We start from the raw sequence: 23370 nt of genomic DNA on the forward strand, positions 1-23370 counted from the left end.
TGCTCTTTTTGAATGCTTTAAATGGGCAACCCCAATGCTTTCAAAAGTAATGAAGTAGCATTTCTGTTACTAAAGAGTTGCTGGCATTTTGTATTTTTAACTGTTCCTCTAGAATTAAATTAAATCAACAGAGCATTCACTGCATTTATTTAAAAAAAAAAAAGAAAGAAAGAAAGAAAACAAAAATATTTTTGCTTCCTGGAAATTTCAGCTATAGAACATTGTGCCCCAAAGGAAAAAGCACATTGTGAGCTTGCTACTGATCCTGACAGTGGATGCACAACTTCCCTGAATTTCATGGCACTAATTCATGGTAGACTTTTAACTTGGTGCTGTTTCTAAGTCTCAGAATCATGAGGGAAATGTATTGCAGACGCAGTGTAAGTCACATGGGTCACTGAGATGCCTAAATAATTAAATTATGGACACAGGCACAGAAGGATACTGTGCTTCAGCTGCAAATGACCTGGATTTCCAAAATATCCCCATCGTTTGCCTTGCATAGAACAGGAGACTTGCTGTTCCAAACGAGGTCCTAAAGAATTGAAATATGTGTGCACGGATAGATAGGGGAAGCTTGCAGCTTCTGCTGAGGCAGTTCAACCAAAATTTTGATTCTCAATGTAAGAACAGCTTAGACTGAGTGTTCCCAGCAAACACCTGTACGTTGCTGTAGTCCTTAGAGGGAAAAGGGTAAAAACACCCCGAGTCCAGAGAGTTGGGTTTTTTTCACAGTGACAGATTCTAGTACAAAGATTGGAGAATACAGTAAAACCAATCCAAATTGTTGACTTTACTGTTTGTAATCAAGGTCTCCATTTCAAAAAATCCAAGAAAGAACAGCAGTGGAAGCAGGAAGTGCTGAACACAATGTGTGCAGTAGGGTAGAGAATGTGACCATGTTCCTGCAAAAACTCAAGTATCTTACACAAAGCTGTTCAGGCACAAGCCTAAAATACATTCTGTTGCACAAGTCATTGAAACTGCTTTTAACAGTTATTCCAGGTGGATTTTGTGAGGGTGTTGTTCTGTAACAGCTTTGAATTTCTTTAACTCTTGCAGATTTTTGACAAAGAAGCTAAAGATCTGGAGCGAGAAGTCTGCTTTATTGATATTGCCAGTGATGAGATTCCCGAGCGCTATTACAAGGAATCAGAGGTAAGAGGCAACTTAGCTGTGAACTGGTGAGGAAGGGAAGGTAAGAGGCTTTAGAAGAGACTTGATAGGAATCAAAACTGTTTTATTTTTGTATAAAATCTTGCTGGTCAGTAATATTTCAAAAGTGTTTGGTCAGAGGAGAAGCAGACAGCAGCCTCTCTGTCTAGATTGCCTGACACTTTCTTTTGCAGATGATTCTTTGAAATGCTTTCCTATCCTTATCAGAACACATCCTGTACCAGACCTTTGATATTCAGCTGAATTATTCCAAACTAGAAAAGGCCTTTTCTTTGCATTATGAAGCTCAGTGAAGAGTTTTCAGATCTGAGCAGTTTTAAACATCTCTTACTTGCATCCCACCCTGAACAGTAGGTCCTGCAAAGTGCCCAAGCCCAGCAAAGGACAGATGTGCTGCAGTGACAACAGGGCTGATGCACAATTGCTTGAGGGGAACAATGACACAAGACCAAGAGGGACTGAAGCACACTGCAGAGTGCAGCAGATCTGCCAAAAAGCATCAATGGCAGCAGGCACAGTCACTCTCCAAAAATTCCCTTGGAAATTGCTCCCATGTATATTTGATGGAGCACATCTTTGAAGAGCATGTTTCTTCTAGGTCAATGCAATTCACTGTTTGAAATCAGCAGCCATCATGCAAATGAGGATGAGGTCTCAATGTTTTAATCTCAGAGTTGAAAAATGATGGTTCACAACAAACAGCTAGAGAGGAATGATCAGACCTATGCTCGCATTTAATTTTGGAGATATGATTTGCCTCTGGAGCCAAGTCCATATTCATAGCTGGCAGTGAGTATGGCAGCTGTTTAACTATCTAAAATGAGACTACATAATCATTTTTAGGATAGAAAGTGAAGACTTGCCAAGGAATATATTTCTATACTATAGGAGACATGAGTTTCAGGCTAAAAAAGTCAAGTACTTGTTATCTTCCATTTATATAGATCCTACTTTGAATGTTATGTACGGGTCATAAACCAAAACTGAGTCTACAGCAGAATGAAAAGTAATTTTATTACTTTCCTTAGATAATGAAACCCATCTGTTTAGTACCAAAAATTATATAATACTCCTGAAACAGCTTATTGGTCCCGTCATCTTATCTGAACTCCACGGATTCTGGCTCCATTTAGGAATGAGCTGCTAATGGAATGGGTCAGCATTTGACTGTACTTTAAAGAAATCCTGTGAGATTTTTCATCCCAGTCTCTGCACTTCAGAAATTGTAAACACAAAGGTAACGTCCAGTTTTGCAACTTTCCTGCTCATTTTTAATATCCAACTATTAAGCATAATTTCCCTATTATTAATCTCTTGATACAGAAAACCAGGCTCATCTTAAAGGAGAAAAGCATTTCAGAGTCTTTGTGTTGCTATTTCATGGACAAATCCAAAGACCTGATTCCAAGCAAAATGGAATATTATAGGGGTTTAAACAACAAAAATAGCCCAGCATCTGTTGTTTTTTTCTGTACTGATGGATGATTTTTCTGTTGACTATCAAACTCTGTTTCAGAATTCATACAGAGCAGTAAGAACATGTTTAGCATTTAACTGTGCACATGCTGTAATTGATAGTGAATTAATAATAGTTGAAAACAGTGGATCTTCCAAAGTTTACAAACTATGGGGGTTTTATGCTACCATATGATGAACATGAAGCCAAATTCCCATTTCTGATGAGGCCTCTTACATAATTTAGAGACTATAAAAATTTTTTAATGTTCGTAAATGTGATTTTCGTCTGTTTTCAATCAGAACAGTAATTCTATGCAAATGATAAAGAGTTTGTGTTTCCCAAATAGCACCTTCAGAGATAGCTAAACCTGGTTAGTGTAAGCTTTTGAGAGGTATTTCAGTTGCACTAATAACAACAATTTGGCTGCTTTTAGATCATATAATCTGAACTGATACTAAGTTTAAAGATTAAAAGTGAAGTGCAATCCTCAGGATTTAACAATTAGATCCCACAGGATAAATGTCCTGACTCCTATCCAGAAAGACCAATGAGAACAATTTTAACTTCAGGCATGTCAGTAATCTCTCCATTTCAGTGGCTCTTTCACAGGCTGAAAATAAAGCAAGTTCTTTATCAGGGTCAGTGTGTTTGGCAGCTTCTAGAAATGAGCTTTAATTTTCTTTACATCCTGATGAAAGCACATTCCTCTTCAATTAAAAATATACTTCAGATTTAACACCAAATGTCATTATTTAGCTGTAATATTTCATACTAGAGAGTGGCTTAAATAATTTAAACCCTTCACACACTACTTCCACTGCTTGCTCAGTGCTGGTGCTTATGAGCCTGATGGTAGAGGGACAAAGCCACTGCGTTCTGCCACCTATGATGTAAAAAGAAGTTTTTCAGTTGTCCTGACACGAATCATATAAATAGATTGCATTTTCGTTTACATAATAGTGATTCCAACATAAAAAGACAAAATGTATAAACCATCCTTGTATATATAATATTCCATTTGAATTGAACAGATCATTCTCACCGGTGCTGAGAGAGGAAATGTGTTCCATGAAAATGTCCTGGCTGAAGGGAAAATGATTGAATTCAACTTTGTGCATATTTGCTTTTCTCTCCTTCTAAATATTAACTAAAATTGAAAAGTGAAGCATCCAGTTAGCTGGAGGCTTAAGGAGAGCTGTTGCTTCATGGCAGGACACTTTAAGGGAGCCTCTGCCTGTAATACTGAGGGATCTCTTAACAGAATCATCCAAGTGATTGGGATTCCCTTAAGGATGAAGGGCTTATCTGGCAGTGTGCACAGGAGGACTGAAAATCACCAAGTCAATAGTGAATCAGAAGACAGTTTTGTGAGCTGTTACAAACACTTACAGAGTCCAGTTCTGTCTTTTGTGGGGGTGAGCTGATGTCTGCCCTTGTAGAAGGCTGGAGGAGGTGGAACTGCAGCAATTCAGGTATCCCAAAGCAGGTGACCTCCCTTTAACTTCATGACCATCTACAAACTCCATCGTGAAGTAGCCACATCTTAAATATAGGGGTTTTTTACAAGCATGGGCCTAATCCTTTAAGTTTTAAGAAGTTTAAATGTGAGGTTTCAAATGGAGAAAGGTTGATTCTAGATCCCAGCTAACAGGTTTGCCTGTTTGTAAGGAGCCACGTGTTTCCAAATCTGGATGTACATATGGCATCAAATACAGAATTTTGTATTTCTGTACAGAGAATGTACCAGCCAGGTAAGAGTAGTTGTACATTTTGTGAAGTCATTTCCTTGTAACTTTACCATCGATGAATATGTATCACCAGCTATATAGACAGATATATTTGTCTGAAATATAGAAAAGAACAAAGCTGAGCTATGCTGAGAAGTGAGGGCCTCCAGTGAATCATTCATGAAATGAAACATTTACCGTGGATGTGAGCTACTGAGCAAAATGTTCTGTGCAAACATATTCAAGTTCTCAGAATTAACAATGTTTCATTTCCTGCTTATAACAAAGCAACAGAGAGCTGAACAAATGGAATAAACTTTTCAGGCTGCTTCTAAACAGATTCCATGCAGCTGCTGCAGTTTTCTTTTTCCATTGCTGGCTTTTCTCCTTTAGCACAGCTGCTCTGTGATAGGTCCACCTTACCTCTGTCCAGGTGCTTTCAGAGAAACAAAACCTCTGTCACATCACTAAATGATGGTAGCTGAAATAATCCAGCTGCCTCAGCCCCCCAGTGAGTGTGGGCACTTTGTCAGCACAGGAGTTCAGTGCAGGATATGCCAAAATTATGAACATTTCCTTTTCCTTACTCATTTAGTATGTGAGTTTACATAAAGGCTGGCTGGATTATCATATTTTAGCACCTCAGAACAGTCCCAATATTTACAGTTCTTAAGTATTTAGCTGGATCGTCCAGAAAATACCATGTAATGGAAATTTTTTTTAAAGTCCTTAAAAAATGACTCCACATAAATGTTTATAGTAGCATCTTTACATCAAGAAATCTTTCCTGAGGCCTGGCTATAAGAGCTGAAATCCAAAACCTAGCAACTACTGCTGATGCTGAAATGCCAGATGACAGGTATTAAACCCGTGATTGGTTCTGAAATTCAAGATCAAACAAAATGGTCTTCAGCTTAAAGAGGGAAAAAATGATTGCACTTCAAAAGCACCATGATATTGCCATAGGAGTCAGAAAAAATTAATCCAGGCATTAATCCAGGAAGGAAGGATCTGTTTCAGGGACATCTGGGTACTTCCAGGGAGAGAACAGGATGCGTGGCACAAGCAGGGTGCAGTTTCACCTCTGGGAGCAGGTTCAGCCTGGGGACCTTTGCCCTTGCTGGAATGGCCACACAAGCAGCAAGGGGAAACAGAAGGATGGCAAGGCTGCCAAGGTGTCCCATGCAGGTTCCCAGCACACACAAGGAGGTGCTGCCAGCTCCAGGGTGGAGTGGCAGCTTCCAGCCAGGCCTGATACCATGGCAGAACTGAGGGCAAGTGTGCCATGCAGATTTGGAGATCTTCTGTAAACAACAAATGCATTTCATTATTTAACTCCAAGTACAAAGTAACAGCTCAGAATTAATTGTGAAAAGGCATTGCAACAACCCAGTGCTATGTTGGTGTTTGCTTACTGGAAAGGCTGTTACCATTCCATGTCTGATGCTCGTGACGTCCGTGAGGAAAGTTAAGTGAATAAATGCTAAGTGATAAATAATATACTCCAGCAATAACCATGTTGAGCCAGGACTCGTGGTCTAAGTAATAAACCCTGAGAGAGTGCTATGTTTGAAACTATATCCCATATGCAGGGGCTTTTATTTCATTGTAATTTTACATTTTATTCTCAACTAAGCCCAGCTCATGGGTTATTATGTTTCTGCTCTGTTGGCAGAAGTGCTATTTTTAAATCACTCTGCACCTGGCAATAATGTATTGCAAATACAGAGTAGGTTTTGCTCCTCTAGCAAAAGGATTTGCCAGATGGGCTTTCCTAATAAATTGTGTCTGATAAAAGGACGAGAAGGTTATTTAAACAAAAAGATTTTAGCTATGCCATTACATTTAAAACAGATTGAGGATTTTACCAGTAGATAAATCAAGGGGAAAATAATGCATAGACCCAGTATTCTTTGGATGATGCCTTCTCTAGGAAGAAAGGCATGGGTGTCTAAAAGCAAAAATAAGGAACACACAAAATTAATTATCTAAATAATAACATAAAAGTGGGGTCAGAGCAAAGTTCAGCTTGCCCAGTTTCTAGTCATAGGAAGAAAAGCTTCAAGTATGTGTGCTGTGAGAGAAGCAGTGCTGGGTGCCACTGTAATTTCTAGTTGCTTTTAATGGAAAATTATCAGCCGTGCTTCATTTTTTGTTATAGAAGGACCTTATATGCCTAATTGCAGAAAGAATTCCAGGTTGTGAGTCTTAATCTGGCAATTTGAACCCACGAGTTAGGCACATAAAATCATTCTTGTCCAAGTTCTCATTAATTTCAGTGGGCTTTGGAGCAGGCATGGAAGAGCAAAAGATGAGCAGTCCTGGTCCCACCAAAGTCCCTCTGGCAAAGCCTGCTGCCCATGGCTGTGGTAAATAACAGAGGCCAAGGAAAGGTGTAATTACATGCAAAATATAGAGGTGAATGTACAGGTTCTTCCCCTAAAAGCTTCCTTGTATGTACCATAGCACAAGTGCTGAGACAGGATTTGTTCTAAAACAGTCAAGATGTTGTTAAACACATAATTTTTTAGCAGCTGGGTTAAAGCCCAGGGCTATTAGTTTTCCTTACAACAGCTCACCTCTGTCAAACACTTGTGCCCTTTGAATTGATGGCCCAGACATCGAATTCTCAAGTTGACTTTGCCCAATGTCACTGTGTGCCTTACATCCCCCTGCTTGACTCTTGTGCAGCCTTTGAGTCTCAGCTCTCTGAGCAAGCACTCAGTAAAGTCTTTAACACCTTGATCTTTCATACAGCAGGCTTGAAATCTGTTCCTCTGAGGTCTGGCTTCCATTCATCAGTCTGCAGTTTTATAGTACCAATATGTTAATGTTTTCAGAGAAGCAGGAATTTCCTAAGAGCTGTTTGATGTGAGTTGCCTGTACTGTCCGTCATCATCTGGCTCTTCCTGTGGAGCTGTCCAGACAATTTGTGACTAATCCTCATGTCCTTCAAGAAAAAGAGACAGGATTAAGGGATGCAGAGGTGCCATCCCTGGGTGCTGTTAAGGGAATTTGCACCTGGGAGTTATGTCATGGATGAGTTGCATTGCAGTTGGTGGGTGATTCAGGGACCAAGTTCAGAGTGATTCACTCTGTGTCCCCTTGTCTGATGGGTTAAACTCCCCAAACCAAACCAGACCCAACTCATAAAACTTGGGACCGAGCAGTGATGCAAGGCCATTATTCATTATTTCATTTTTAGGAATTATCAATATTTGATACTGACTCAAGTTGATTACATTAAATCCCTTTGGACTCCACTGAAGTTATGCCATTATAGATCTGGTTATCTCTGAAGGGTGTTGGGGTTTTAGGAGCTCTCCTGGTTTTTTGGGGGTTTTTTTCTGTTAAAGGAATTTCTCCCCCCCCCCCCACATGTTGCTAGGAGAACAAATACCTGGGCGCTTAAGAAAACCAAAAGACCTGGCTGCTCCTTTTGTTTCACCTGGGTGTGTGGGCAGTTGGGTCTCTGGCATTCGGACACAGAGGAGTCTGCTTTCTTCAGCTGCTTTTCCTTGTGCTAGAAAGCCCCGGGATCCCAAAGCTGCCTTCCCTGCCCCACTAGGAGCCGGGCCGTGGCCGCCCTGCCCCGCCGTTGCTTTGAGCCTTCGCTACATTGCAGCTGTGCTCACCCTGCCTGCCCAGACCTCCGGGGGGTTCCCCGTTTGGATACACCTCCTCTGCCACCCAGGATTTGTGCTCGTCCCTGCCATTCCAGCCTGCCGTTCCAGCCTGCTGTTCCCGAGGGTCCGGCCGGACACCGGGATCGGCTCCCCAGGCGTTTGTGAAGCTTCTTTGTCCCATCCCTTCCCCGGGATCCCAGGCCACCAGAGCCGCGTGCTCCCCGAGCTCGCTCCGGAGCGCCCCCTGCAGCCGCGGGGGAACCATCGCACCTGCCCTGCTCACCGGGAGCCGCCAGCGCCCCTGCCGGCTGCGAGCGGAACTGCACCCGAGGGGAAAGGGCCTGACAGCCGAAAGGCTGGGACTGGGTTTGTGATTGTTTGCTGTTACTGCCACGGTTATTGCTGTTTGTTTGACTGGTTATACACATATGGATATATAATAGTAAAGAACTGTTATTCCTATTTCCCACATCTTTGCCTAAAAGCCCCTTGATTTCAAAATTATAATAACTCGGAGGGAAAGGGGTTGCATCTGCCATTCCAAGGGAGGTTTCTGCCTTCCTTAGCAGACACTTGTCTTTCAAACCAAGACAAAGGGTTATAAAGTACAACACTGAATTAAAGTGTGTATCTGAAATGCTGAATCAATGCAATGGCTCCATCACACCAGCACTGTATGTGAGTGTAAGAAAGAGCAGACCCTGACTTACGGCAAACTATTTTCCTTTTTAGAGATTCTTGTTTCACACAGGAATATTTTGCAGGTATATTTGAAATCATATTTTCTGCAATTATTTCTTTTTTCAAGGAACCTCCTACTAGAATGTTACACCTTTCTGAATATTATGCCTTCTTCCCTTTTTTCTTTTTATTAGTATTATTATTATATTGATTGCTCCAGGCAATGATCAATTATTAAACAACTCTTTCAACCAGAAAATGTGTAGCTCCATCTGTGGTTGAGCTTTGTTGGGTGAGAAGATGGGCAGCAGCCTGTGACCATGAGCTGTGCTGTACAGGGGGATGTTGCTCTGATAAATGATGTTGCTGAATTGTTTTTATGGTGATTTAACATTGAAACCTTATTATTCTGTGAGCTCAAAGTCTCCTATTTGCAAAGCCTGTGTCAGCAATAAAAGCAGTGACTTTCACAGGGAGGAAAGACTATCACCTTATTAGAGCTTTGTAGAGAAGCTTTAATGGCAGAGCTTCAGTTTATGATAAAACCAGAAGTCAAGAGATAATTAAACAGTAGGAAACAGGAATGCTGGATGATGCATAAGCTCACACTGAATGAAACAAAATTATGATCAGAGTAGTTATCAAAATTTGTTAGTTTTTCTCCTGATTGTCATCCATTTAAGCACTGTTTGTTAAGTTATAACAAAGGATCTTCCCAGACCTCAGCTCTGGGGAAAGAACGCAGCTGAGTACTGGTGGTTACTTTTTAGGACAGATTTTAGAAGCTCCACTATGAATTTTCTGAAATGACATAATTTTCAAGTTCTGACAATCAGTGCTTAACTGTAAATTATTTCTATTTACAAGGTATAATTAGCATGATTGGGCATAAAGGGAAATAGAATTATACCAATATGGAAAATAACACTTTCATAGATAAAACTCTATCTTGTACAGATGAAAGTAAGCTTTAAAAAGATGAACTAATGCCTTTAATGGTTTTATAAAATTACGTTGTAATTTCAATGTTGTAGTTTCTTTGATTTACCAGTTTCTGAAAGAGAAATAGAGTTGGGATTACTCAGTGATTGCTCATAGCTCATATATAACCAGAGATATATAACTATATATATATAACTGCAGTTATATATATATATATATATATATATAACTGCAGGAGTTTCCTACCTAGCTTAGGATGTACAAGTTCATTTACAACTGAAAATGGCATTGTCAGGATCGGTGTTGAAGTGTCAAAGCTCCAACTGGACATGATTTCAGGAAGACAGGCATGGATAGAAAGTATGAGCAATTCACACCCAGGGACAGTGGAATAGCAGGCCCTGAAGAAGCCACTTTTTTTTTTTTTTCCCCCTACCAAAGGCCATAAATAACCCTTGGAGTGTGCTGCACTGTAATGACTTGCAATAACAGGTTTTCTTATAGCAGAAAACATCCTGGATGATATGATTGTCAATGCAGCTCCAAGAATATGCTGCCATCAATTCACTGCCAGGATTGGATTTTAGGATATCCTAGTGCATGTTAAAAATCAATTTCTTATTATTTTTTCATAATGTTTATTAGCATGTTTTAATATTTTATGTCTTATCAAAACTTTGACTTTAGCAAACTGACAAACACGACTTCCCCTCCTGCACGTCCCTGTATGTTTTCTTTGTTTTGCAGGATCCCAAATATTTCAAGTCACAGAAAACTGGGAGAGGCCAATTGAAAGAAGGCTGGAGAGAGACACATCAGCCAATTATGTGTTCCTACAAACTTGTGACTGTGAAATTTGAAGTCTGGGGACTTCAAACCAGAGTAGAGCAATTTGTACACAAGGTCAGTGAAACAGGACCTGTTTCTTATCCTTCACATAAGCAGAACTCAAGCACTCACAGGAATGTGACTATGGCTGTGGAGAAGCCTGGGAGCTCGAGCCAGTCTGTTCAGACCTCTCACGAGGTCTGAAAGATCTGGAGCAGAGCCCAGGACTTCAGTCTGGGTACAAACTTGACAAAGCCTGGAGCTGCTCAGGCCTAAGGTTGAGAGAAACTATCAATAACATTTTCAGTGCTGTGACCAATATATGAGCTGAAGTATTTCCCATACACATAGCAATGAGGTGCAGAATTCCTTAGAAACAGATAGTGGGAAAGCTTTCCAATCAGTCTACTAAAAAAATCAATTAATGAATAGCATAACTGCCAAGTGATAAAATTTTTCACAGTGTTAACCTTCTACATGTTTGAAAAACTGAGAAAGGAATAGAAGAGATCCAGAATGTCTAATTGGCCAAAGAGTAGTGGATTCTGTACACATTCCCAAATGGACTCCCATGCTAGTCAAAGCCATGATTCAGTGTTGGCAACAGATCTACTTCCAGTGGGAAGCTGGACTAGGAGCCCTTGAGAGCCAGCATGTCTTTTTAGACACAAAACTGTCAGAGGGTTTCTCACTTTCCATCCTGTTGAAAGACATGGGTGAGATGTTTTGTTGCTGCTGAGGCCTTTAACTCTTTCCTTGTTTACAGGTGGTCAGAGACATCCTCCTGATCGGTCACCGGCAGGCATTTGCCTGGGTGGATGAGTGGTATGGTAAGTGTCCTCCAGAGTCAGCCCCTTTCAAAGGGGACAGTTAACAGCAGGTTTCCATTAACTTTCATGGATCATCAGGTCCCAGTGTGAGTTGTTCATGGAGGAGATGGAACCATATTAAAGATCATCTCCTTCCACCCTTCTGCCATGGGCAGGGACACCTTCCACTAGACCAGGTTGCTCCAAGCCCATCTGACCTGGCCTTGGACACTTCCAGGGATGCTGGATTTAGGCAGTAGGCAGCATCCAGGGATGCCTTTCCATCCCAGCATCTCGGTGTACCTGCACCAGTGCCCTCACCCTGCACTGCAGGCAGGCAGGAGTCATCTGTATGGAGAACCTCGTGCAGGTTTGAATAAAGCTTCTTCTTAAGGTTGCCTTAACTTGCAGTCATTTCCATGCTGCAAACTCCTAAGACCTCTGATCCAACACATTTCCAGCTTTTTAGGAAAGTTTTAAGCTATTGATATGGATTGCAACAAAGAAAAGATGGGGCTTTTCTGAAAAAGATGTACATAAGCATAAATCCTACGGGGTCTGATTCAGCAGCAGCTGCATGCAAAAAGTGTTGGGAATCCATGAGTCAGCTGTGGGGATATGGGCACTTCCAGTAGGACAAAGTAATCTGAATATCAAACCAGCCAATTACATTGTATAAAATGAGCTCACTGGGTTTGTTCCTTTTACATATATTTTCTGTAAGACATATCCATAATCACAGATACTGTTAAAACAGGTTCTGAGACAGTCCTGTAACATGTAATAGGAATTTGGCAATATATTTAGAATGTTTATCTAGACCCTCCTCAAGCTTCAGTAAACACCAATTTGGGCATTTCATGGGTGAGTGACACCCCTCTCATCAGAGCTCAGAACCATTGTGCATTGCTCAGGAACAGTCACTGCTGCAAACACATTTCAGAGGTGTCAGAGCCCTGCACTGGAATTTAACCACGAACTCAGTGGGCCCATTGTTTGGAAATAGAGAAAAAATTGCTTTTGAAATCACAGTGTTCTTATAAATTTAATACTGCATGAAAATCTTGTGCTGTAATGGTCATAAAAATACTGAAACTGCTAAAAATATCTATTCTTCTGGAATAGCTGTAAACTAGTAAGAGAATTTTATATCCAGTCAAAGAGAGATTTTCAGAGCTTTTTTTTTTTAATTTTAGATTTGTTTCTTTTTTTCCCTGAAATAGAACAATACATTCTTTTTCATGTACCGAGTTGGGAAAACCAGTAGCTTTAAATGAAACATCCTGACTTCATGTAAAAATTGAGCCCATAAATTTGCTCCCAGTCTACCCAAAATATCTATACAGTGAGAGATGGAGAATGTTACTGAGGAGCAAAGTGTCAGCTGCAGTTTAGCAGATTTATTGATAATGATGACAAATGAGTAGCCATGAAGTTAAACATACCAAACAGGTTTAGCCCAAAAACATTCCACAATAGATTTTCCCCTCCTAAGTCTGAAATCACCCTGTCAAAAATACTCTTTCCACAAATGAAATATTGTGATACAGTCATCTTGTGGATTTTTCCTGTCAGAGTAAGAATTTTTTCTAACCAATATAGTGTACTTTTAAGAGCTCAATTTTCAGCCTAAGTACAAAACCTAAAAAATCTGGGCTTAATAAAATAAATATAAATAATGACTCAATATATAGCATCAAAAATATCCTTTTTAAGTGTCTATTAACACCTTTTAAAATGAAAGTTTGAGAGACCTGGAAATGATGGTAGTCAGCTAAACTGAATCAATCAATGTAATAAAAAATGTGTTATGGTAATGACTGGTTGCTGCTACTGACCCTGTAAGTATGAATGTGTTTTGTCATTTAATTTACTAAACTGTATTTAGCTTTATTATTAAGAAATTCTATTTTCTCAGTGTTACTTACTAATAAAGAGCATGTTCTCTGCTTGGCAAAGTGCATCCCAGCATGTTACTGACACGGCTTCTGAGCTTACTTCTCATTCCAGATAACAGTTAAAGACTGAAAGAGTACGAGTTAGTGGTATTCCATGTTTCCTTTTGATCAAAATTTTAGACTGCATTTCTTTTTACTGATGAATTACGACATTGTGCTGCCACTGATCAAAATTTTAGACTGCATTTCTTTTTACTGATAAATTACGACATTGTGCTGCCACTGATCAAAATTTTAGACTGCATTTCTTTTTACTGATAAATTACGACATTGTGCTGCCACTGTAACAGCTGAAGTATCTTGCCTTAAAAGCTGCCTCATAAAATGCAGCAGGCATCTCATAGCACAGAACAAGGAGTGGTGTGATACAAGAATTCCCAAATCCCAGTGGCACATCATAAACTTGAGAACAATGGGAGTCTCAAGAGCAGATCACAGTGCATGACCAAAGGGGCACCCATTTGCAAGCAGACTGTGCTAATAAAATGCTCTTTAAGTGTTTTGAGTAAAAAGTTGATGGCTGTTTTTACGAGGCTCTGAAGTTCCCAAAGCATCATAAAGAACAGACCAAACTCTGACAACACTCCCGTTCTGACTCCTTTACTCCCCAGTGGATTTATGGAAAGCATGGGAATACTCAGAAGAGTAAGGTCACAAGTCAATTGGATTCTTTATGTTGTTGCTGGAGCTGTGGTTGATGACAAATCCTGTTAAATGTGTAACCATTGCCTGGTGTTCCATAGCGCCTTGCAGATTGTGCTGGGTGGCCACCCCCAGCCAGGCTGGGCAGTGGTCAGTGACCCTGCTGGTGGGATCAGCCTGATTTGTGGGATATTTCTAATTCTTATAATTAATTCAATTGCTTGAGGATACACAACCATTAACATAGTCACTATTAATTTACTTATCAGTATAAGTGTTAGTTTCTGAATCTAAACTGGTGTGGGCTCTAACACTGAGAGTTTTGCTGGTTATGAGATGCACAATGCAAAGTTAACAAAAACTCTTTTTACAAGTGCTGGAAAGGTAAGTAAATATTTATAATATTTCTGTATCTATTCTCTATTCCAAAGGATCTTCTAAAATCTCTTTAGAAGATCTTGGCCTTTGCCAAGGCCTGCATTTCAGTACTTCCTGCCTACCTTACATTACATGGATACTCCTAAACAATTTCCACTCCTTCCTGTTCTCTGACTCCCTTTGACTTAACCTCACACCTTCCTTAGCTGACACAACTACCTTTATGAGGCAATTTTCATAAAGCTAGTTGCTCCTTGCTTTTTAAAAAATCCTTTGTTGGCTTCTGCTGAAAGATTTTGTGCTCCTAGAACCTTCTCCTTAGAAAAGAAAAAAATGAAGTTTGCACTGAATCAATGGAAAATGCCAACAATTTTGAACTTTTTACAGATATGACTATGGATGATGTTCGAGAATACGAGAAAAATATGCATGAAAAAACCAACATTAAAGTTTGCAACCAACATTCATCTACTGTGGATGAAATAGAGAGCCATGCCAAAGCAAGAGTATGTCAATTTTTAAAACGTATTGCCCATCCTCAGTCAATACATCTGCACAGACTAGAGAAGAGCAACCAATTGCTGATCAGTCAGTGGAATTTTGGGGAGGTTTTGCTTCAATAAGAACAGAATCTTTCTCCATGAAGTGTGATCTTGCCTTTGGTTTGCATTGTAAACCTGTCAGTTATGTAAGGGAGGGTGGGGTTGGGCTCATATACAGCTCCCTGGCTTCCAGGAAAACATAATGCTCAAATTTCAGTTGGATGCATGAAGAGGAAGTTAAAGAGGATTTTTACTTTCTATTCTTTGAATAGTTAAAAAATGCAGGAGTTCGCAGTGGTCCAGTCAAAAAGCCAAGAACATGGGGAGTGGAAAACTTCTATGGGACTCACAAAATTCTTTGTTTCACCAGGAAAAAAAATCTAATTAATTATTCACTCTTTTCAAGGTAACTTTAATGTCACCATCATCAGCTACCAACAAGGTGGAAGTATTTTCAGAAGTATGTAACAGTGGTTTGGAGAGAAGACCAGGTTTCTGTGTAGGTTCTTTGATTCAAAGTCTGGAGATTTCATAAAGTACTTAATTACCTAATTTGGGCCCCACAAGTAGAGACCTAAAATTAGAGATTGATACTCTCTGCAAATAGAGAAGTTGCAGTGGCCTTTGCTCCTGAAATGTCATTATTCCTTTATTTCTGCTAATGGTGCTGTGGAACTTAGTGCTGGGTTTAGTCACGTAACGAGTGTGGGGCAAGGCCTGAACGGCTCCAAGTCTTTCCTTGGTTCTTGCTCAGTGTCAGTTGTCACCAGCCTGAGGAGGGCGTAGTCTCCAGGAAGGTAATTCCTGTGTTTGTAACACAGCAGCTTCACTGACATCAAGGTTACTCCTTAGTAGAGAATTAGTTCAGATTTTGGCTCTACACTTCAGGATTTGGTTCTGAATGAAGTCTGCCACCTGTAGTTTCCATGTGGAAAAATTGTCATTGAGGTCAGAACAGAAGTTGTTATTACCAAAAAAAAAAGTGAATCTGAGTCTTCCTAGTTCAGTGTAAGGACTGTTCTACTTGACTGTGTATCAGACCAGAAGGAAATTAGAGCAAATATAAGCTAAAAAGCAAAAATCAATTGAAGCATTTCATCTCTGAATTGAAAATGAAGAGTCTTGGAGGTTCCATTCAGCAAGACTTCACTTAAAAGGACAGTGCACTGAGAAACCTTCCTGTCCCCTTCATTTGTCCAAGGCAGCTTTTGGTTCACGTCATACAGAATTCCTCAATCAAAATCCCTGTCATTTCAGGGGGATTTGGGACCCTTTGAGTGCAGAAGCATTCACACACTGTTACATGGTGTGAAATGAAATGTAAACCAGCAAAACAGGTTCAAACCTCTCTCCAACACAAGTAGGTACAGTTCCTCTGGGACCATCTGTTTATTGCCAGCACTTCTGTCAGATCTGAAATAGGCAGCATTCTCACTCCTAATAACTGGCAGTGTGGGCTGGAAAGGTCCCCAGAATGTGGTGCAGGGGGGAGTGAAGGCAGCTGGCACCATGCTCGCTTTTGTTTATTTAATATGATGTTGGAACACAACATAAAGCTGCTTCGACAGTCAAGGTTGCACGTCTGCAGCTGGGTAGTGGTAAAAAGCATCAATGCCCTGGAAGGACAGGATTTTTTCACACACTTGGTAATCCCCACTGCCAGCCCTGTGCTTCAGACACTCAGATATGTGAGACTTCTTAATTGATTAAAAGACTACTGGTTTTATTTCTAGGTTTTTGAGCTTTCGTGTCTCAAAGAATCTATAAATGGTCTAATGAAATACTTCAAATTTATGAATTTAACTTGACATTCAGCAAAAATCTTAACATTGCTTTCAGTTGGCTCGGCGGGCGTCTTGCAGGCACTGCAGACATGGAGCAGCAGGCTCCAGAAGAGCCTTGCTGATTTTCTGCTCAACTTCCCAGTTTGTAGCAGATGTCTTTCCCTTGGGATTTTATCCGAAGTTTTGCACGGCTCGGCTCCGGCAGAGCCCGTCCATGATGGGATCGCGCTGCCCTCTTGTGGGGTTCGGCAGCACCGGGACGCCTCTGGCACCTCAGGACATGTCCCGGGCACCCGACTTTCCATTCCGAAATGGCTTTAATCTCTCATCTCATTTTGCCTACATTTTGCAGGGAATTGAGCCGTGGATTTGTCACTTGCCCACCGATATTTAAGTGCAGTTTCTGGATGGAAAGTTGGGAAGCACGGCTTTGAAAGTTGTGCCTTTGTCGGGGGAGATGGAATTCTTTAGGCTTTATTAGTGGAAAAGCAAAACAGGCTCGGTCCTGTGCATGAAGCTGCAGCTACAAGTCAATGGAAGGAGAGAGAATTTTTCATCCCTTGATAATTACAGCAGATGAACAAACCATGACAACCCTTTGCCCATTTGGGCTCATAATCCAAATGAAAAATTTTAAATCCCTTTCAGTTATATTTTGTTTGAAGTTCTGAAAAATTCTACCTGCTGACTGTATATCCAAATGTACTCTTTACTTGCCTGTGGAATAGCTGGATTTTCCCAGCAATTAAAGAGGCAGCAATCTTTATTCAGCTCAGACCCAGGTAGAAGAACCACTAGTACGTGATTAATGTACTTAAAACTTTGTTTCCTTTACATTGTGCTTATTGTGCTCCATTCAGCTCGTTACAATGGGAAGGCATTCATGTGGAGAATCACTTAATGAGATGCATGATAAGCAATCATTCCCTGATTTAGGATTTGGATGGAAGTAGTTTAACTGAGTTAATGAAATTATTATTTGAAATTATTCTAACGTGCCTTTGTCTTTCATTCCTTCTCGTTGAAGACATGACAATGGATGAAGTCCGAGAGTTTGAACGAGCCACTCAGGAAGCTACCAACAAGAAGATTGGGATTTTCCCACCGGCAATATCTATCTCTAATATTTCCATGCCTTCCTCAACCCGCAGTGCTCCATCTAGTGCTCCATCAACTCCTCTCTCCACAGATGCTCCTGATTTCCTAACAGTTCCCAAAGATCGGCCTCGGAAAAAGTCTGCTCCAGAAACTCTCACTCTTCCAGATCCATCGAAAAAAAAATTTTAAATTAACCCTGCATGTTTCCTCCTGATAAGCCATGTCTGCCACAGCAAGAGTGACATAACTCAATTGCTACAAAGGTCATGGTGGTTTGTTGATTATTTGGTTGTTTTGGGGGTTTTTTTGCTTCAAATGATCTTTCTGGTGTGGAAAGATGACTCCTTTCCTCAGACTTGATCCTTAAAACCTTCTGAAAAGTGCATGCAAGAGAAGGTAGTTTATATATTCCTAAAGTAGTGTTTCAAGCCATATGGTGCATCTTACTGACATCAATGGAACAGTCTGAGGGGATGCTATAAATGAAAATCAATCTTTCTGTAGCAGTATTCTGCCTGCAAACCCTCATCTAGGTCACAGCATTTATAATTAGGAGTAGGTATTAAGTAAATCTGCCAAGGACTTCTGAGGCAAATTAGTGCCAATTAGAATGCAGGGTTAACAGAAAAAAACCTCCCATTTTCTTCTTTTATAACCAATTTTAAAATCTTACCCACTCTCAGGCTTCTCCTGTGTGTTCATAAACCTTTGACCTGTAACTCATTGTACTTGAACACCAACAGATCCACATTTCGTTTAATACGACTCAGGATTTGGGGCCTAAAATATAAAACACAAATCTTTTCAAACCTAAAATATCACTGTATCAAAGCCCCAGCTGTAATTAACTATACTGACTTTGAGGTCATTGAACTATTTCTACCTTGCAACGAATTTGTAAAAGAAACCACCTATTTCATGTAGATAATGTATTTTACTAGCTCTTCCCCATCCTTTTGTGAACTCAGAGTGTTGGTGTTCATCAATGGTGTTCTGTGACATTGAAAAAAGCAGCTGAATTGTGTCAGTTAAGAAGCAAAAGCAATGAATTCTGTCTTTTCCTCGCTGGAAGAAGAGTGGTAGTCAGGCTGGGAGACCTTGAATGTAAAGGGAAGAAAACAAGACTCCTTTTGCTTTCCTGCCTCACATCTTTGCTAAACAGAACAATCTGCTGACAGACAGCTGGATCCAGGGACTGCCTCGTCTGGAGAAGGGGGACAAAATCAGTCACTTTAAAAAGCAAACAAATCGTGGGTGATGTTGAGCAGCCAGAAGTGCTCTTCCTGGTCTGTGTGTGAAATCACTCTTAAATCTCAGGAATTAAACTGTAGACAAGGATGTTTCTCAGAGGGAAGCGTAGATTGTGGAAGAAGGAGAAAAATAAATGGCAGGAGTGGTCTCTTCCTTCCTTCCTGTTCAATGCATAAACTGAGCGAGACCCTTTTCCCGCTGCCCCTGCTTTGGGGCACTTTGCTCTCTTCCACACAAGTTACTGTTTGAGGGCTGCTGCAGTTCCTGTCTCTTGGTGACATTCAATGGGCCACTGTTCAATTCCCAGGGAATGACGGCTCTTACCTGAATCATGATCCAAGTGGGTGATACTTTGTACCACCACTGACATGGTTCATGGATTGAGAAAAAAAGAGACTTCTCCAGAACTGAGCTATCACTGAATATTGAACACTCAGTTTGGGGGTGCCCAAACCTGGGGCACAGTGGCTGAAATGTACTGAGCTCCTCGCTGGCTGCAGCTGCAGTACAAGTTTTGTGGAATGTGTGGTATTTAGCAGGAAGTTTTAGGGGCAGAAGTAATTCCACTGCCAACCTGCACTGAAACAAGTGTTCATTTGTCTGATAGTGAAAATCCTGCAGCCAGCAAAATCCAGGAGCTCTCTGTAGGTTTGCTGTGGTCTGACTTCCTGCATTCTCCCATGTCTTGTCTATGCTTGGCTTTGCTTTTCTTCCCAGAGCTGGTAATTCCAAGTGATTGGTGACTTGATGGGTGATGTTCTGTTTAAAAAGAAGCTGCTGTAATACTGAAAACAAAACTTTCCTACATTGGTTTATGATTTCAGCTTAACAAGGGTGCACATTATCGAATCATAGGATCATGTGTAATCTTTTTATTGTTAATATTGATTTAGTATCAAGATTGGAATATTAGCAGCAAAGGGAAGCCTTTGAAAACATAAAGCTTTGTTTGGTTGTTTTCTCATTGCCTGACTTTGGCCCATACAGAAATAGTTCAGGTCTGCTCCACCTGAACGTCTGTTTCAATGGATTTTTAATTTGTCCAATACAAATTTACTCAGCTCTATTCACAGTGTCCTCGTGCTCACACGTGGCTGTTTCTATTCACATTTTGGTATCTGGGTTTGACACAGATTATTAGATCACAGCAGTCCCACCTTTACTCATGTTTAACTGATTGATTTCCAATCCTGGGTGGATAATTGATTATGATATTAAGTAGGTTTGGGGATAAGACATTTGTGAAAATTATTAGCTTACTTGAACAGGACAGATTTGAATATCTGCCTGGCAGAGATGTGCCCAGCTTTAGTGTCCCCACAGTTCGATTCACCACTGGCAGGGTCAGGAACAGCCACTCTGCCTCCATGCTGCTGCCTAATCAAGGCCAATTAAAAGATCTGTAATGTGTCCCTGCTTTGGATAAGAGTACCCCAGGCTTTCACTGCCTGTGGAAGTACCCAGTGCTGAGTTCTGCCTTGCTCTCTCCACCAGTCACCACTCATTTGGTCAATACGATCTTTAAATGTCTTTTTCTGTTTGGTTGGTTGCTATTTAGGGTAAGATAGAATATTCCCAGCAAGTACACAAACCCACATGAAATGAAATGAGAAGGAAGGTCTGAGTATTTCAGTGTAACACCTTGAGGAGAAGGGGTTGTTTTCAGTACTGATTTTTCCCAGTGCTTTCTGTTGTATTTTCAAACATGTTTGTTGGAATTAAAATAGAGAGTTTGGCAGGTGTTCCTCACTTTGTTTGCAAAAATAAAAGCTGTGGTTATTTACTGAGTACAGCTTCAGAGCATGGTGCCTGGCAGCAGAGCCGAGCAGGCACCACAGTCGTGTTCCTCTTCTGTGCCACAGTGACAAGAATTTCGTGATGCAGCTCTGCTAGGACTTGGCAAGGAATTTTTTATCAAGGAGAATACAGTTTAGAGCAAAAAATGTGATGAGTTTGTTCAGGTTTCTATGAAAACTCCAAGCTTTGCTTGTACTTGTGTGTACTTTGGACAGAACAATCATTACAAAACAACTGGCAATTCAGTGCAGCTTCAGAAGGGTCGATCTCCTAAAAACTCAAAAAGGGAGGGACCCATAAAAGTTGTAAGGAGCAGCACATTCCTGAAACACGTACTTAATGGGATTTCTTATGAATGTAATGGTTAATTTTGTAAAAGACTGGATAAATCCTGTGGGAAGAAACAATTTGACCTTGTTCTTTGGCTTTTTTGATTATTCTGGAAGGTGATTTTGTGACATCTAGTAGCCAACTTGCATTAATTGCTGCTGTAGAGACTGAAACTGAAATATTTGTTCCTTGGATTTCAGTTTGTAACAAGACTGCTATACTTTGTTAAAACTGCTTTGAAGCTTGCTGCACTACAACTTCAAAATAATGTGTTATCCTTTGAAATAAGCCAGATGTATATGCTTTTTATGAATTAGTGAGTGCAGTAAGAGACAATTCAAGATCTTGTCAATAGGAGACTTTCTGTTGCCATCGTTTGGACTTGGTTTTCTATGTGTAAGTTAAAATTGCTAAATAAGTCTAACAATGTTTTGCATTAAATGAACAGCATAGTCATTGAATTACTATCTCCTGTAGTTTTGTGGTGTCACTAAAACAGGTTTTATTGGTTTATTTCATTTCTGTGATAATTCCACGTGATTCTGTATGTCCAGTAATTAATTTTTTTTATCTAGAGCACTGATGGCAACATCAGGCAATACATCACCACCATCAAAGAAGGACCAAGTCTTGATTTGCTCTGCACGTTAAATAGTGCAAGGCTCAGCACGAGAATTTGACTGTCATTTTTCTCATATCACTTAGTTTCTGTTTTTTTTCCAAGTTATTTATTATTTTTAATATTGTATTTTTCCTTGCATTTTGTTGTAAATAAACTACCAACAACTATTCTTTACAATGGTGGCTGTTTTCTCTTCCTGGGTCTCCTGTAGGCAGGAGCCTCCTCATTAACATGTACCATTGACATTTCTACCCCAGCGCTGCAAGTCACTTCCTCAAAATTAAATAGCACAAAGAATTAGCTTTGTGAGGAAAATTTAAAGCACTTACAACTTCTCCTGGGTTCTGTTGTGCCTCAGCTCTGTAAAAGTTTTACCGGGGCAGGTGCCCCATTAGTCTGGCATTAGCCCATTCACTTGCAAATGTCAACCATTTGGTTGACAAGGAAGTTTTTCAGTGGGGAATCTAATTCTTTATGCAGGGTTTGGCAGCTCCATGTTGTACCAAGTAACTGGAAAATACTGGAAAAGAGACCACTCGAATCCTCTCAGGCTTGTCTCCAAGTCAGTTAATTTTAGTCAACAGAAATTTCCCTTGTACAACGATTCTTCATAAGCTTTTACACAGAGACTTTCTCCATAGAAACGAAGCTTTCCCTGCTCCAGAGGAACGGCAGCGCTCATTCAGGAGGGAAACGCTTCAGAGCAGCGTGGGACAGGGCAGAGGAAACAAAGAGGGGACTGGAAATGTCTTAGATTGGAAATCACACGGCGCAAAGGGGACAGAGCCCGCGCACGCCGGGGACATCTCGGCAGCCCTGCTGGGGTCACTGTGCCCGGCCCTGCCACCAAAGCCAGGCGTGGCTGAGCAGATGGGGCAGTGCCCAGTCCCAAAGTGACCCCCAGGGACCCGGCCTGACCTGTCGCTGTTGGTTGTTGGTTTGATTTGATGTCTTTTACAGCTTGGGCTCCTATTCCTGGGTAGGGCTGCACTGAAATCTGCACACACTCAAAATCCTACACAAGAAAATACAAAGTGGTGAAACCCTGACGGGAACCCTCCGGCTGCGCGGTCGGCGGGGCCAGGCTGTGCTGCGGCAGAGGGGACAACCCCACCTTGTGCCTTACAGGGCACCTCGCACAGGGCGGGGCCGCATCCCGGTGCAGCCCTAAATCCAGCGGGGTTTGCGCGCACATTAAACCCCACAGAAGCCTTCACCTCCGCTCCTCGTGCAAATTAGCGCACACGTGACCGCTTTTCATTAACATACACGTGACCTTCCATTAACATAGACGAGAGCCCTCTCATTGGCGTGCACGTGATCCATTCATTAGCATAAATCTGACCTCTCATTAGCATACGCTCGGCACTGCGGGACCAACCGTGGGAACCGGTGCAGGAGCGATGGACACAGTGCGCGAAAAGCCCCGGCAACGCCTGAATAAGGGCAGTGCCCATGGATCCCTGACTGTCCCGCTTTCTGACGATGTTCTGAGGATAATAATCATCGTCTTTCCTTAGGTTTTGTATCTAACACATTCGGAACGCAGCGTCATCGCAGACCCTCTGCCGAAGCCCGCTGCAGAGCCGCCCTGCACGCTCGGGGGAAGGCGCAGGCCCGGCCGGGCAGGGCCGCACGACAGCAGCGCTCACTCCCTGTCGCGACAGCGCCGGCCCTGTCCCGACCCCGGCCGGCCCCGCCCCCGGGTCACGCTGGGGCG

At 41.3% G+C, this 23370-nt stretch overlaps 1 protein-coding gene across 4 annotated transcripts in view; it reads left to right on the plus strand.

The window, feature by feature from the left end:
* The window catches only part of PITPNC1 (phosphatidylinositol transfer protein cytoplasmic 1), an 82612-nt gene extending 60785 nt beyond the window's left edge, over nt 1-21827 (plus strand). For 2 of the 4 annotated variants that reach the window (XM_032128925.1, XM_032128922.1), the window contains 4 exons: nt 1063-1158; nt 10359-10514; nt 11206-11269; nt 17580-21827. In XM_032128925.1, the coding sequence (XP_031984816.1) occupies nt 1063-1158; nt 10359-10514; nt 11206-11269; nt 17580-17839 (576 nt within the window). In that variant the 3' untranslated portion in view covers nt 17840-21827. Of the gene's footprint in view, nt 1-1062; nt 1159-10358; nt 10515-11205; nt 11270-14613; nt 14733-15174; nt 15268-17579 lie in introns of all 4 variants that reach the window. The other 2 variants (XM_032128923.1, XM_032128926.1) reach the window with 2 other exon arrangements.
* Nucleotides 21828-23370: the final 1543 nt, after the last annotated feature.

The sequence above is a fragment of the Corvus moneduloides genome, chromosome 19 (genome assembly GCF_009650955.1).
Source record: "Corvus moneduloides isolate bCorMon1 chromosome 19, bCorMon1.pri, whole genome shotgun sequence".
Lineage (NCBI taxonomy): Eukaryota > Metazoa > Chordata > Aves > Passeriformes > Corvidae > Corvus > Corvus moneduloides.